The 14,503-nt window shown below is 31.3% G+C and overlaps 2 protein-coding genes across 2 annotated transcripts in view; both read right to left on the minus strand.

Annotated features, from left to right (window-relative positions):
* Window positions 1–14,503, minus strand: part of LOC134239596 (carbohydrate sulfotransferase 14-like) — a 58,909-nt gene that overhangs the window by 17,423 nt on the left and 26,983 nt on the right. The gene's annotated exons all lie outside the window — the stretch shown is intronic.
* LOC134239595 (uncharacterized) lies at window positions 140–10,122 on the minus strand. Its single transcript, XM_062721780.1, has 11 exons — window positions 10,092–10,122; window positions 9,627–9,776; window positions 8,745–8,866; window positions 7,372–7,519; window positions 7,049–7,230; window positions 6,545–6,580; window positions 6,402–6,449; window positions 6,135–6,258; window positions 5,841–6,017; window positions 5,463–5,740; window positions 140–396 (listed from the first exon to the last, which is right to left on the minus strand). Exons 1-10 carry the CDS (start codon window positions 10,096–10,098, stop codon window positions 5,469–5,471), a joined length of 1,266 nt encoding a protein of 421 aa, XP_062577764.1. The 5' UTR covers window positions 10,099–10,122; the 3' UTR covers window positions 140–396; window positions 5,463–5,468.

The following is a 14,503-nucleotide window of genomic DNA, read 5'->3' on the forward strand; positions in this document are numbered from 1 at the left end:
ATTTAGAACATTTTACTAAGCTTTAATACATGTACATATAAGGGTCAGTCCAAATCAAATTAGAAAACGCTGCACAACCTTCTCATTTCTCCTTTGGAGTGGTATTATTCCTGTTAGATACCTATGTAAATCGCATGCCTATATTACTAAAATTTAGTAACATGAAACGTACAAAATTGCTAGGATGCGCCCGTCAGGAATTTCTTTGTTTCATGTAACACCATCAGAAAGTTTATTCCTTTGTCTTTTTCGCTGGTTTGAGTCAGGAATCAGGTGTTTGGTGCCGATTATTCGCTGCCTCAGCTGCGCAGTTTTCCCTGCCGTCAAATGTAGTACGATCTGGTTCTATTATAAACCAGTCATGTGGTACTGTCTGCTTTGATCAAGTGTGATCAGCTGCAATTAGAAATAATAAACGAAAAATAAATATAACTTTACAGAAATTTGATTCAAGTAGCTCAACATAATTGAATGAAAGCCCTTTGAAATGTTATCACAGTTTTATCTACTCAGCACAGGAGCAAATGTTTTTCTGTTAACAGTACATATAGATTAGATGAATTACGTAATTTTTCAACTTAATTATTTCTTTTTCTTTTCCTTGAAAAAAATGTGACATTTGAAATGTTTTTCTGGATAGGTTTGTGATTTTACCAGTAACCAGTAACCTTGGTGATGTACTTTTGCCATGAAGTTAGCAGAGGATTGGAAATACATGTATATTTTTTCCATCACTTCAAAATAGGAAGTAAATGTTTTATTGGTCAGCAATAGATATTTCAATACTACTGAGAGTTTTTTTTAATTCAAAAAAAGTTGTTATCATTTAGCTATGAAAGTGATGAGAGCAATGTTTTTAAAGAAAAAAAAATTAAAAGTGTTATCTGTTTACTTCAAACAAATACAAGAGAAACCTAATAAAACTAAGTTTGAGTATCCGCTTTCAGTGTAAAGAAATATAAAATGAATGTATGAGCAACATTTGGCTTACAAGCCAATAATTATTTTAAAAACACAAATACATATTTACATGTACCTACTTCGAGAATATAAATGTGTTCGAAATAATGTACATAAAATACGATGTATTAAAAAAATTCATTAGATCAATTTTGGTGAAACGATCAACCTAATGTTATAGATATTTAACAACATTGTTACTATATCAACATATAAATTACCCCGCATAATTTTTCATTTTAATGATAAAAGAAGATGGGAGAATAAGGAGCGGACGAAGTGCCTATAGTGCGACAAATATGAGATGAAAAATTAAATCTCATTTATATCCATATTTTCTATAATATTTCAACAAACACTAAAGTATACTTAATGTAAAATCTCTATAATTTACAAAAATCTCTCAAAAACTGATATTATTTGCTTATGAAAAAAGCATACGCACACGCAAGATGACAAAAAGGGTCATTTTCTCATATTTTAACAAAATGTTTCAACATGAGTGGGTCTTTGCTCCATTTCTTTGAAAGAAAATCCTAAAAGTTTGCTATAAAATATAAATTGTTTGGTTTACAAAAACATGGAGCAAAGACCCACTATACCTTAAAAGTACACTTTTATGACATATAACATTCGCATCCATCGTCTCAAGCCACGGTCCGGAGTCCGCATATATAGCTCTCTCCTACCCGTGGCTGCATGATCACAAAAAGTGTCGTAATCTTGAATATTTACGCCTCTCTATTGTCATATTTAGTCAATGGCAAGTTTTGTTTCCATCGCAATCGAAATCAACAACTGACGTCAACATTAAACAAGAAATATTTCCTATACTGCGATTGGATATTGAAGGGTCGCGATAAAGTTCATCATCCGACTATGCTTTACTGGCTGCATTTCATTTCCGGAATTTTTGGTAATTATCAACTTTTCATTTCCATCATTTTTTAGTTTTCATTTCCGACATTTTTTTTTTTGTTTTCATTTCCGACATTTTTCAAATACATATGTAGTACCTATAGTAATAGATTTGATAACTTTACTTATGAACAATTCAAAGGATTAAATCATAAATAAATCATTGAAATCCAATTTTGTAAATCTATCAGTGACTTGGACATAAGTATGGTGCTGTCACTGATGTTTAATTTAGAGCACATTAAATGTAGTGACAAAGTTTTATGCTCATTGAAAACTTTTACTTAGACTTTGCGCTACATATATGCATATATGTAAAGTTATTTTTTTTTTAATTTTGTATCAATATTCTGGTATAAAAACTTTAAAAATTCCATTTTCTTTTACTTAAAAAACATTGATTTGCCGCACAGGTAAATTCCGGAAATGAAAAGAAAATTATGTCGGAAATGAAAACAAAAAATGTCGGAAATGAAATTTAAAAATGTCGGAAATGCTATGCATATTTCCGGAAATGAAATGCAGCGGCCTTACTCGCATTGGTCAATATCTTAATGAGCTACGAAGAATTCTCTCCTCGTTCAACCACGGCCAGATGGGAGAGGAGCGTACATTTTGGCCGTGGTTTGCGACGATGATTCGCATCTTTCCAAGAAATACTTCAAGTCCATTAAGTTAAGGGCCATATCAGCCATCTAGCGTAGTGGTTAGTGCGTTAGTCTCAAAGCAGTATCATACTCCTGATTTTTATTGCTAGAGTTCGAATCCCACGAATTCCATCTTATATTTAAAAATAATCTTTTCCAAGATTTTCTTTTCTCTCGGAAAAGGTTTGTTTCTTATAATTTCATAAATTTCAATAATGAGAACTTAATTTAAATACTCAATTCACAAATTGAATATGATTTCTTAATATCTAAAGCTATTGGCATTATGCACACCTTGTTCTCCCATCTTCTTTAATACCAATATGTGTGGCACGCCAAATTCACAAAAATGAGCTAAACATAGTTTCACAGTCGATAAACTAGGTTTATCGGTTGTAAACTATAGTTTACAGTCGATAAACCTAGTTTATCATTTGTGATACTGTGTAAACTAGGTTTATCGACTGTAAACTATAGTTTACAAACCGTGAACTATAGTTAACAATTCGTAACTATAGTTTTCATCTGTAAAACTATATTTAACGTTAGTTAACTATAGTTTACGAATGCTAATCTAAGTTTATCGGTCTGTAATAAAAATAATAGATTTTGTTGATAAACATAGATTCACGTCTGTAAACTATAATTACAATTACAATCGTAAACTATAGTTAATCATAATTTCACAAATCTGAAACTAAATTTACCAGATCATCAACTATAGTTAAGAGTTGTAAACCATAGTTTACAAATCGTGAAACTGTATTTATCAGATAATCTATGTTTTGCATATCTATAGTTTACGATTCTGAAACATTAATAACCGCGTTAACTATGGTTTACAGATGTAAAATATAGATTAATGTTGTTAACTATATAGTTTACAGTCCGTAAACTATAGTTTACAACCGACAAATCTAGTTTATCGACTGTGAAATTATGCTAAGCTCATTTTTGTGAATTTGGCGTGCCATACTTAACAACAGTTGACGATCCTGATATAGTTTCACGATTTGTGAAACTATAACCTTAACCTTAAACCTTAAATATAGTTCACGATTGTAAATTTTAGTTTACAGAAGTGAATTTATGTTTATCAACAAAATCTGTTGTTAACGTTTTATTACAGACAGATAAACTTAGATTAGCATTTGAAGACTATAGTTAACAACTGTTAAATATAGTTTTACAGATGAAAACTATAGGTAACGAATTGTTAACTATAGTTCACGGTTTGTAAACTACCGGGATTAAGTTTACAGTCTATAAACCTAGTTTATCAACTGTGAAACTATGTTTAGCTCATTTTTATGATTTTGGCGTGCCATAAATATGTTGAGTAGTTTAATTTAAGCTAGCATTAGTATACGTACTGATGTTGAAGGGACAGTGTATATAATTGTACTTAAGCTATGTAATCAATACAAGACGCCAACAGTATATACGATCAAACCGAACATTTTCATATTTAGGTTTTCTAGAAATATTTGCACAGTTTTTCAATGCTTTTCAAAGTAAAATTTTAATTTTCATACTTAAATTATTAATTAAGTTAATATTTTTTTCTTGTGGTGAACTACTCAAAGAAAAAGGGTAGAGTGTCGCCGTACCCTGTAGATCCTAGAATGCAATATTTCTTCCTAAAATACATATATGCACATCTTATAAAAGATATGTTAGCTTGTTTACACTACACAAATATTTTTGAAGTTGCTTTCTAAAATATATCTCATTAAATTCTGATTGACAATATCTAGCTGGTAGATTTTGGAGAACACTAAGTCTTCCAACAATACATGGGGAATGCATGGGAACTTATTGCATCCCGTTATAAGCAGATCCATTGTTGTATTCATATGATAAGTAGAAATTATTCTTTTTCGACACAAAAAGAAGACATCTCTTGCAATAGCCTTCAATTTAAAATGCGTTTTATCTATTTAAAATTTGATTTTCATTCCTACATTGGCTCCGTATATTACTTTTAACTCAAATTAAAAGATACTAAAGAGTTCTCACTTCTGACACATCTGTTTTATTTTTGGATACTTTACCAGAAAAAGGTGTCATTGATAACCTATAAGGAAAGCTTTATGATAAACGTGATGACCTCAACTTTTTCTATCACTCTTCCCTCACTCATGTAGCAATATACCTTATTACATGTATTAAAGGACTCTGTGTCTCAGTTTGATTCGATATCCATGCAAAAGCATGTTGTATGCACAAACAATTCCTAAAACAACGCCATGCATGCAGCTCTTGATGAAGCAAGGATATCAACAGTCCTGTTTTAAGGTCAACATTTTGCAAATCTAACAAATTAATATAATGAAATACAATATATCAGTAAGTCGAATGTTGATAAATAGTTTCAAATAAATGGTTAGGACATTATTTACACACTAAGTTGTTTAGGGTTTGTTTTACCGATCATGACAAGGAGCACCGAGCGGGTTTGAACGGTTGACTGCTAGGGGATGCTCACTCCTTTTATAGAAAACTGATTCCCCCTCTCATGCTTTTACTTGTCTGTATCGTTTTAATGGACTTTTGAGCTCGATTACTGTTAGTTATCTTCATATATTTTCATAACTTAATTAATAACATATGATCTTAAATTGATCCAACTGAAAAAATACAACACTGGTTGTTCATTAACAACAGAATACCTAAGCTTGGATACATTTCATTCCTTGAATCTAACAAATTATTTTATACCTTTTTCAATTATGAGATACATTCATAATTGAATATTATACCGTATTTTAAGGTCACGGGAAGTATCAAATAAAGTTTTTAAGCCGTCTTTGAAACGGTTTTGTGACAGAAAACTGCAAAAAAAACCAAACAAACATACTAAACCAGCATGACTGCCTTTGTAGGGAATACTTAGTATTACCAACATGACTACCTTTGTAGAGAATACCTAGTTACCTGTGTTCAAACACTCTTTCCACCAAGACTAACTTTGTCGGCGTATAGAGACATATTGCTTCCAGTACGATTGATAGCTTTGAGGTAGTTCTCGTTGATTTGAAGCATTTGTTCACTGAGCGTCATGCTTCCCTCTTCAATCTCCGACGAAGGTTTTAAGAAAGTGTCAAAGCTACCGGCAAAGTTAGAGGTATCAGTTTGCTGGTGTTGCAAAGAAAAATCTGGTGACGTCAGAGCGTCAGCAACACCCTGGTTGTTAGGTTGCACATTTGCCTTTGCTGTAGAGAACGGAAAATACAGTATAAAACTTTTTATTAATGTCCCTGGGAATAAAAATTTTATATTTACCTGCACAGATTATAAGAAAGGAAAATTTACTTGGACTTTTTTGGTTCCTTATGCAAGTATAGTGTCTTCGTAAAAAGAAAAGTATGAATCCAGTTGCCATGGAAACTAACAGAAGTGACAGCGATGTGGAAATGGCAAGAAGATGGTCCTTCAACAGACTTGTTGGAACCAAATCATTTCTGAGAGGACTTTTACTTGATGATGACACTGTGAATTAAAAAAGCTTTAGTGGATAAGTTACACGCATAAGCTTTCTCTCAAAATCAATTCTACGAATACGGTATGAAACGTTTGAAATTTATATTCAATGAAGGATTTGTTTACCTTGTTTTGAGTGATCAGTTACTTTAATTGTACAAGAAGATTGTTCACATCCACCCAAACACAAATTATTTGCATTGTAACAAATACATTGTCCTAGACCCATCACGCGGTCAACAGGGCGAAGCTACAAACAACATTTAAAATTGATAGAACTCTTGCCGAACGTATCAAATATAAACATTGTATATTATTGCAAATGGACAATGTATATTGTGGAGAGAATGATACCTTTTTTCGTTTTTTATAATTTAGTAATCAATCACTAACCGATATAGTTATTCTGTCACCAATGGGCTCCTTAAAACTGCTATAATTCTGAAAACGAACGAACAATAGTGAATAACCAATTCTATTTTTATGACAAGTGAAATAATGCTTAATCATTTGTGAAATTAAAGCTATATACTCACCCATTGAAGTTGGTGTAATGTCTCAAAATTGCCATCCTGAAAAAAGAATAAATACATAATGGAAAGAGAAGTGTCAGAGATGATTTATTTTTGTTGAAAATAATCAACTATAAGGGGCACGGACTCTTACAGACTTGGGATTCTTGGAGTACATGGGGGTGCCAAAAGAAATGTATTATACACCTCAGATTGAAACCTTATAATGTTTTATTTATGTAAAGGTTGTATTTGTTAAATATACTAAATTTGTTTATCTGCTTATTGTATACTAGTATTAGATAAATTGTTCTGGTCACGAAGGACATTCATATACAAGGACGTGTTATCAATTAACACTATTTATTTCCACTCACAGTCGACTTGATGTATCCTGGTGAATTTGCAATGAAAAACACAACAGAGACACTGAGGAATCTGTTTTATATTTGAATGTTTACTGACTATAAACGATAATTTTTTTAAAATCATGTTCAATTAATTTATAATATAATCCCTAAGACCCACCAATAAAGAAATTCTACTGGAATTTTCCCACAGATGGGAACTGTTTTGTGATAAGTGCACGACTGTGACGTCAAATATCGTCATCTTAAACCGCTTTGGAGGCAGAGAAAACACGGCCGTGATCATGACATCATCTGAGTGACACGTCATTGGTGTCGTCCAATCTGCAGGTGAGTTTTTATCTGGAAAAAATTTAAAGATTTTTAAGCATACAAATCGTCTATAATCTTGATAATTTTTCAATTATTTGTGTATTTTATTATCTTGTAGAAAGTTATAAAATAAAATCGTAAACCTTAGGACGATTCATGTAGACAAACTACCTGCAGCCTTTCCAATTTTCATTCTGAGACGAGCAGCCAGCATATCATCGTTAGTGTCAAACTTTATATCGGCTACTGGAAGAGAAACTATTCGGAAATCGTAGATGGAAGACTCAAATACTGGATGGTAGGTTATTTCAAACTTGGTCTACAGAACAAAGTTATGATTTTAACACAAACATATTTTAAGAAACTCATCCAGATAGAACCAAGATGCACTGAGGAAATACATGAATTAATTGAAATGATTTAGAAATTTAGAAACATGCATGTAATTTAAGTAAGTGTTTTATTTTACTTTCTCAGACTGTTCAAATTAAGTTGATAGTCATATTTGGCATTTAGTTAATAGCATTCAACATGTTTACTACTGGGAGACTTGATGTGACAATTTTATGAACAATGGTAGCTTTCTATCATTTACAATCCCCAGCAGTGCATTCTTGTTCAGGGTAAATCGACCACTTTGTGGGGAATAACATTGATCAACATTGTGGTCGTCCAGGGCAAGTTAGAGTAATTAAAGAGATCTCTTTGATCCGGACATAATACACTATAGTGAGAGAGACTTCTTTATCATTAAATTTTCATATGTACATATTTTAATTTCATGATTTGAAAGTTGCTCAATTAAATTTACAATTAACAAACAGGGAAATAAGATGAACTATAAGCTCCAAGCTTGGTTGAAAGATTTCAAAGAGAAGAAATCAAACTTTGAGAAAAGGACAAAAAGCTCATTTGAGAGTTTGATTGTTGTTAGTTTTATTAAATAAAGCTGTTATACATGTAGTCGATTGTTAATTCTAACCTGTTTTAAAGTAAATGTAAATTTCACTAGTAGTTGAGGAACATAACAATTTTTTAATACTTAAATACTGAAATTCAAAATGCCTAACTCTCTTGAGATGGAATGCTTTTGCTAGCTTAATGTCATGTTCTAAATTTTGAATTTACCGGGTGGGAGTAAATACAAAATTTAGAACATGACAGACATTAATATATAACATCTCCAAAGCCATTAAACCTTCTGAGGTTTGATTCATGCAGCAATATTGCTGAAAACATTCAATTTACACTTTCTTGAATATTGAATTTGTTTATTTAAAATTTGAAAAAAAAATAGTCAAATTTCTTTTTTAAATTAATCATGAAAACAAAAAATGTAGGACTTTAATTTTCTAGATAATGTATAAATATCACCTCAGCCCCATTATTAAAAGAATGTTTTTAACACCAATTATGTATCTATTTCAAGCGTGATTTTATGTGATCTTGGACAACTTTATCGTTCGAGCTAACACAAAAATATGTCTCTTTGAGATCATTTTAAAAAGTATCAGTGTTATTGGACAAAGTACGACATAACCTACGTTATAGTGAGTAGCGTTTAGAGGCCTGCTGAGCCGTATGACGACACACTGACGTAGTCCGCTGGCCAGTCCATCCACTCCATGGATTGTCAGGAAAAAACCCTTCACGTCCCAAATGCTGCCTGTGTTTAAATTAGCCGTCAAAATTAATTTAATATTCAGCTGAGATGTACAATATAAATTAATTTACACGAATAATTGATGTAAATAATCAAAGACTAAATCTTGACGAAAGGGTAACATTTTTAAAAGTTCATCAAATAAAAAATATATATATTGTTTTGATACATAACCTCGAATTAACACTTTTTAAAGTTCAAATTTAACACTAAAACCAGTGTTATTAAACTATAACAGTCGACTTTCTCACTGTATTGAATAAAATTCTTTACTAAACAAGCATCAATTTGAAAAATACTGGGGTAAAAGTTATGAAATTCAAAAGGATTTATAGCATAACACACAAAAAAAAAGATTTTCTAAAACAATTTGCTCAATTTTTCGACGAAGAATCAGATGTAGCAGTATCCAAAAAGTGATTATATAATAATCGATTAATATATTGTTAGAAAAAACAAAATAAAGTGCTTTAAATAAGATTAATTCATCCGTTTTCTAATCGTGATATTACATTGATAAACGATTACTGCTACTTGTTTCTACTTCTCCCTTCACCCACTCTGAAAAAAGTTCGACGTCACATTTGACCTGACTTAGCGAAGATTTAACTGGACTTGTTAACATGACGAACCTATTCCAATTTTTCATTAAGTTCATAGGAACACATTTTCAATAACAAATCACGTAAAAATAATTTAAAAAGAAACACTGACAAAAAATGAATAGAAAATGCCTTTTTAATAGATTCCACTTCACACTTACTGTCAGGGGGCGGTTGCCAGTTAAGGATCAGTGTTTGTTCTGTCATATTCAGAGAACTCCGGAGTTTAGAGGGTCTACCAGGCGACAGAAGATTTACATTGCTTCCAAACAGTTCAGGAAATGACTTTCTTAAGTCCGAAAGCAAACAATCTGAAAAATACTCCTGTGGTATATTAAGCTAAAGCAATGGATATTTATGAAGATATATTTTTGGAATGGTAAATAAATATAAGATTATTCAGTTTGTATAAAAACATCTGTCAGCAGATTGTTTTTGCTAATAAGGTCATGGCATTGACCATAGATTTTGCCAAATATGAACGAATCCCTTAATATCTTTGAATCGCCAACTTTATTGCCAATAGCAGGTCTACGATTTAAGTGTAAAAGTCGACGTTAATGTTATCCATTTTATGTACAGTTAAATCGCTAAAAAATGCATTCAATATTTGAAGTTAACGTTACCTCTCATTCCAAGATATCCAGAACATTCTGATTTCTGAAAATAAATTAAACGTGAATATTCATACACAGAAAAAATAAACTAAAAGCAACATTTTTCAATGAGAAAGAGAAATTAAAATTACCTGTGTTTTACAATCAATATTCACAAAACAGAGAGTTTCAATTAATTTACTATTAAGTAAAATCCAAAAGGCTAGAGCTCTTTTACATTGTTGCATGATCTGAAACTTCAGTGCAATCATCACAGTTAACTTCACTTCTTTGTGTGCACAGTTTAAGTCAAACATTACGCCAGATGTGCAAACCCATTCTGGTGACAGAATTGCAGGCAATAAAAGCTCGGAGCGGCACCTGGAGTGGTATGTACCCAGACTTGGAAACGGAGGAAGGTTATTAAAGCAATTAAACCATGCTTTCACTGATATAAGGTACTTATATCCACGATCACATGACTTAGAGAGACTACTGTACAATCACACGAGCATAAAAAATATTGATCTCATTTTAAAACGTACACGGAAGGTGCCCTAAGAGCTCACAAAAAACGTTGACTGGAAGTATCCCTTGATTTCCACATCTGTTGAACACTGAACGTTTTATGATTGACAATGAGTGTGACAGAATAGCCAGGATTATTCTCCCACTTCCTCAACATCCTCATTAATTCTGTCCATTATCAGTTCAATCCGATACAAACCCCAGCACGAGGAGCGCTGTAGACCATCAGAGCTTCTTCATAAACAGATGACAACGTAGAATTCCAATATTTGACCTGATCTGACCTGCAAACATTGCTATCTGATATACCTGAAGAGCACACACACCTATCCCAGGGTTCATATTTAAATCTTAATACTCTTTTGACCTATTTAACAAGACATGGTTGGCAAAGATTTGTCCTATACAAACAGTTAAATTTAGTTTGTTTTCTTCAAAGAAAGTGTACCTTTTACATTACATGTATTTAAAATTTAATGTAACCGTAATAATATAAAAATAATGTCAATAATTCAAATGTTTTACAAAGATACCTACATTTTGTCAACATGAAATTTTGAAGAAATTCTTTGTAAAACCTTCAGATCTGTATTGTGGCAGACATATACACTGTATCACATGTACAAGATGGCAAATGCACACTAGTATGGATCGATCTTAAGTTGTACACAATATTCTTTTTTTTTATATTAATGCCAAGTTGAATATAGAGATTATTTAAATATTTGTAAACTGACTTCAAAACAATGCATTTTCTATTTATTTCATATTCTCTACGTATTACAGTATCGTGGACTGCATGGGCTAAGTTAAGCAGATGTAAGATGTCAAAGCCAGTGTATTGTGAGATTATAATTGTAAAATGGTTTTTAATAACTGTGTCAGTTTTATTCCTTGCCAGGATATACTAGTATAATACATTGTGAATATATTTTTGAATTCGATATTGTCATAACACATTGTCAACACGCATATAAATAAGATACAACAGTTTATCAAAATAAAAAAAAGTATGAGAAATCATTTACTGCCTGTGTTCTCTGGCAAAATTTCATTAGTTGTGTCCATCCCTGGAACCAAACTGTTTGCCTTGGACCGTATGGCCCCATGCAGGCAAACGGTTTACCTGCTGGGTCCGACAAAACGCATGTTGACCTCGAACACAGTCAATAAATGTATTCCACTGTTGAAAATGTAATAAAGATGTTAACGACGTTCGATCCTGATATCTAAAGTCTTAAACTTTTTTTGCCAAGTATATTTTTAGTTTCTACATACATAGCTGAATTAAAATTCAAATCAAAAAATGGGGGTCAATACGCTTCTTTTGGCGCTACAGTACATTTAATATGACCTCTTTGCAGTAAAATTTGTGTCTTAATTAAAAATTAAATTTTGGACGTTTTCCCTCCAATATTTTTATCCGATTACAGCATGAAATAAAATGAACTCTAAGTTTGTTTAAAAAAAAGACACTTAAAAATTGTGACTAAGAAAAAGTTTCAAATTGCTTCGCGTAATCAATTATTTGACCTTTCTGCACTAATAAAAAGTGATTTTTCTGGCATTGAAAATTCAATAATCAAGAAAATTATTTTAAAGTCTTAAACTTTTTCTGATTTTAAGCAAATAGGTCAAATTTATCTTGAATATATAGAAAAGGACATCAAAAGTGGGGGTATAATGATGTAAATTTTTAGATATTACAGTGTACTAAAAAAGTGTCAATTTTACGTTAAAATTGGCTCAATTTTTTCCCGGATTTTCAGAATATATTAACTATATTTGTCACACATTGTTGATAGAATTCATAAGAAATGATTTAATAGATATTTCAGAACCAGCATAATACATTTCAGTGCAAAAAACAGCTTTTTGTGCAACCAGGATGGTAAAATAGGAATCCAAAATTAACAGTACTGTTATAGTTCAAAATGGAAAAACTGATCATTTTCGTTTAAAAAACCTTCCGCCACAAAATATACTAGTAGTCCCTACCTTAATTCTACTTGAATGGAATTTAATCGCGGTTTTTTCATTGAATATAGTTAAATTTGCACTGTAGAATTCAGATTTAATGTTAGAACTTAAAAATGATGCAGAATTTTATAAATAAAGGACCTGACCAAATTACGCTCAAAATCTCAGGATCGAACGTCCTTAAGCTCTGGTCCCTTTTACTGGTCCTTAGTACGTCTTGGTCTCATTAATGCTCTCTAACCTAAAGTTAAGAAATACCTATAATAAATATACTACATGCATACTAGGTTGATAATCTGATTTTGAAAAAATATCCATTTTTGTATATATATATCTATAAACAAATTCCAGAGCAATCTTTACATCATTATTTCTGTAATAAAAAAATGAAATTATTTAACTAAAAATTAAATGTTTTGTTTTCCCTTGAGTCCTTGATATTTATGTGATTTATTGTAATAATGGAGCGTAGCAATCCTCTTTTATTTATCTAATGGACTAATCAGCTGTTTAATATAGTAATCAAATGTGTACATATGTTGTGTATGTGAAACAGCTGTTAACCTCAGTGATCCTTCATATACAATAAAATTACAATGCTTGTTTTCAGAGTTATAGTCTTACAAATCTCTGTGAAAGGTATGTAGTATTTGTTCTTTTAAAAAAATTGACATCATTTCTTTCACAAAAAATCTTCTTTAGGTTGCCAGCATTTACATTCGTGCTTTGCATAATGACAAAGACGGAAAAATTGGTTGCAAAAGTTTTGAATCTAATCATAAAACATGGTTGAACTTTATCATGCATCCTGATTGTTATACAGATTTGAAATTCAGAGGACATTTTCAGTTTTCATTACATTGATGTTAGGCGAAATTTTTGATTGATATTTCTGAAAGGATTATATGCAAGCATGAATGAGAGTTGAATTTTCTCAGAGTTCGTTAAAACAATTTATTTTTCACTGATACATGTACATGTTATTCGCATTCAAATTTCAAAATTCTTTAATTTATATTTTTTTTATATTCTTTAATTCTTTAATAATTTCTTATGAAATCTACATCTCTGCTCGGAATTCTGGTTGAATTAGTAAACAAATACATATTTAGCAGAAATTTACCATTTTTAGCAGCTTTTCTATTATTAAGATCCATTACTTATGTAATATTCCACTATCACTTACATCTTTTCAGTACACAAAGATAATATAATCGGAGCACGACCAATTTGAAAACGTGGCAGGTTAACGACTAATATTTACATTTCCAATAAATTTCCCCTATGATTCTTTACAAAAAAATGCAGTTCATTTAAGAAATGAATTTAATTTTTGAAGATTCATGAGGTTATGAACTACGACACTTCACGCCGGCATATTTCATGAAGCGCGCTAGCCGTTCAACTGTCATTTTTAAAACAAAACAGTGTGCACTATATTTTTTGACTTTTTGACGTTAAGAGTGGTATTATGACGTAACAATGGAGATATTCATGCTTATTCGTGATACATACCTAATGTAGTTCATGAGAAAATATACTGCATTTTATCTTGTAAAGAATCATAGGGGAAATTTATTGGAAATGTAAATATTTTCTGATGAACTACGTTAAGTATGTACCACGAATAAGCATGAATATCTCCATTGTTACGTCATAATACAGGTACCGCTCTTGACGTCAAAAAATATAGTGCACGCAGTTTTGCTTTAAAAATGACAGTTGAATGGCGTAAATTTATGACAAGTCATCAGAAAAAAAAAATGTAAATATAAGAAATGAATTTAATTTTTGAAGATTTATGAGGTATATGAACTACAACGCTTCACGCTGGCATATTTTTCATGAAGCTTCATGAAATATGCCGGCGTGAAGCGTCGTAGTTCATAATCTCACGAATCTTCAAAATTTAAATTCATTTCTTAAATAAACTT

Source organism: Saccostrea cucullata, unplaced genomic scaffold, assembly GCF_032062105.1.
Source record: "Saccostrea cucullata isolate Sc308-1 unplaced genomic scaffold, CSIRO_AGI_Scuc_v1 ctg80, whole genome shotgun sequence".
Taxonomy (NCBI): Eukaryota; Metazoa; Mollusca; class Bivalvia; order Ostreida; family Ostreidae; genus Saccostrea; species Saccostrea cuccullata.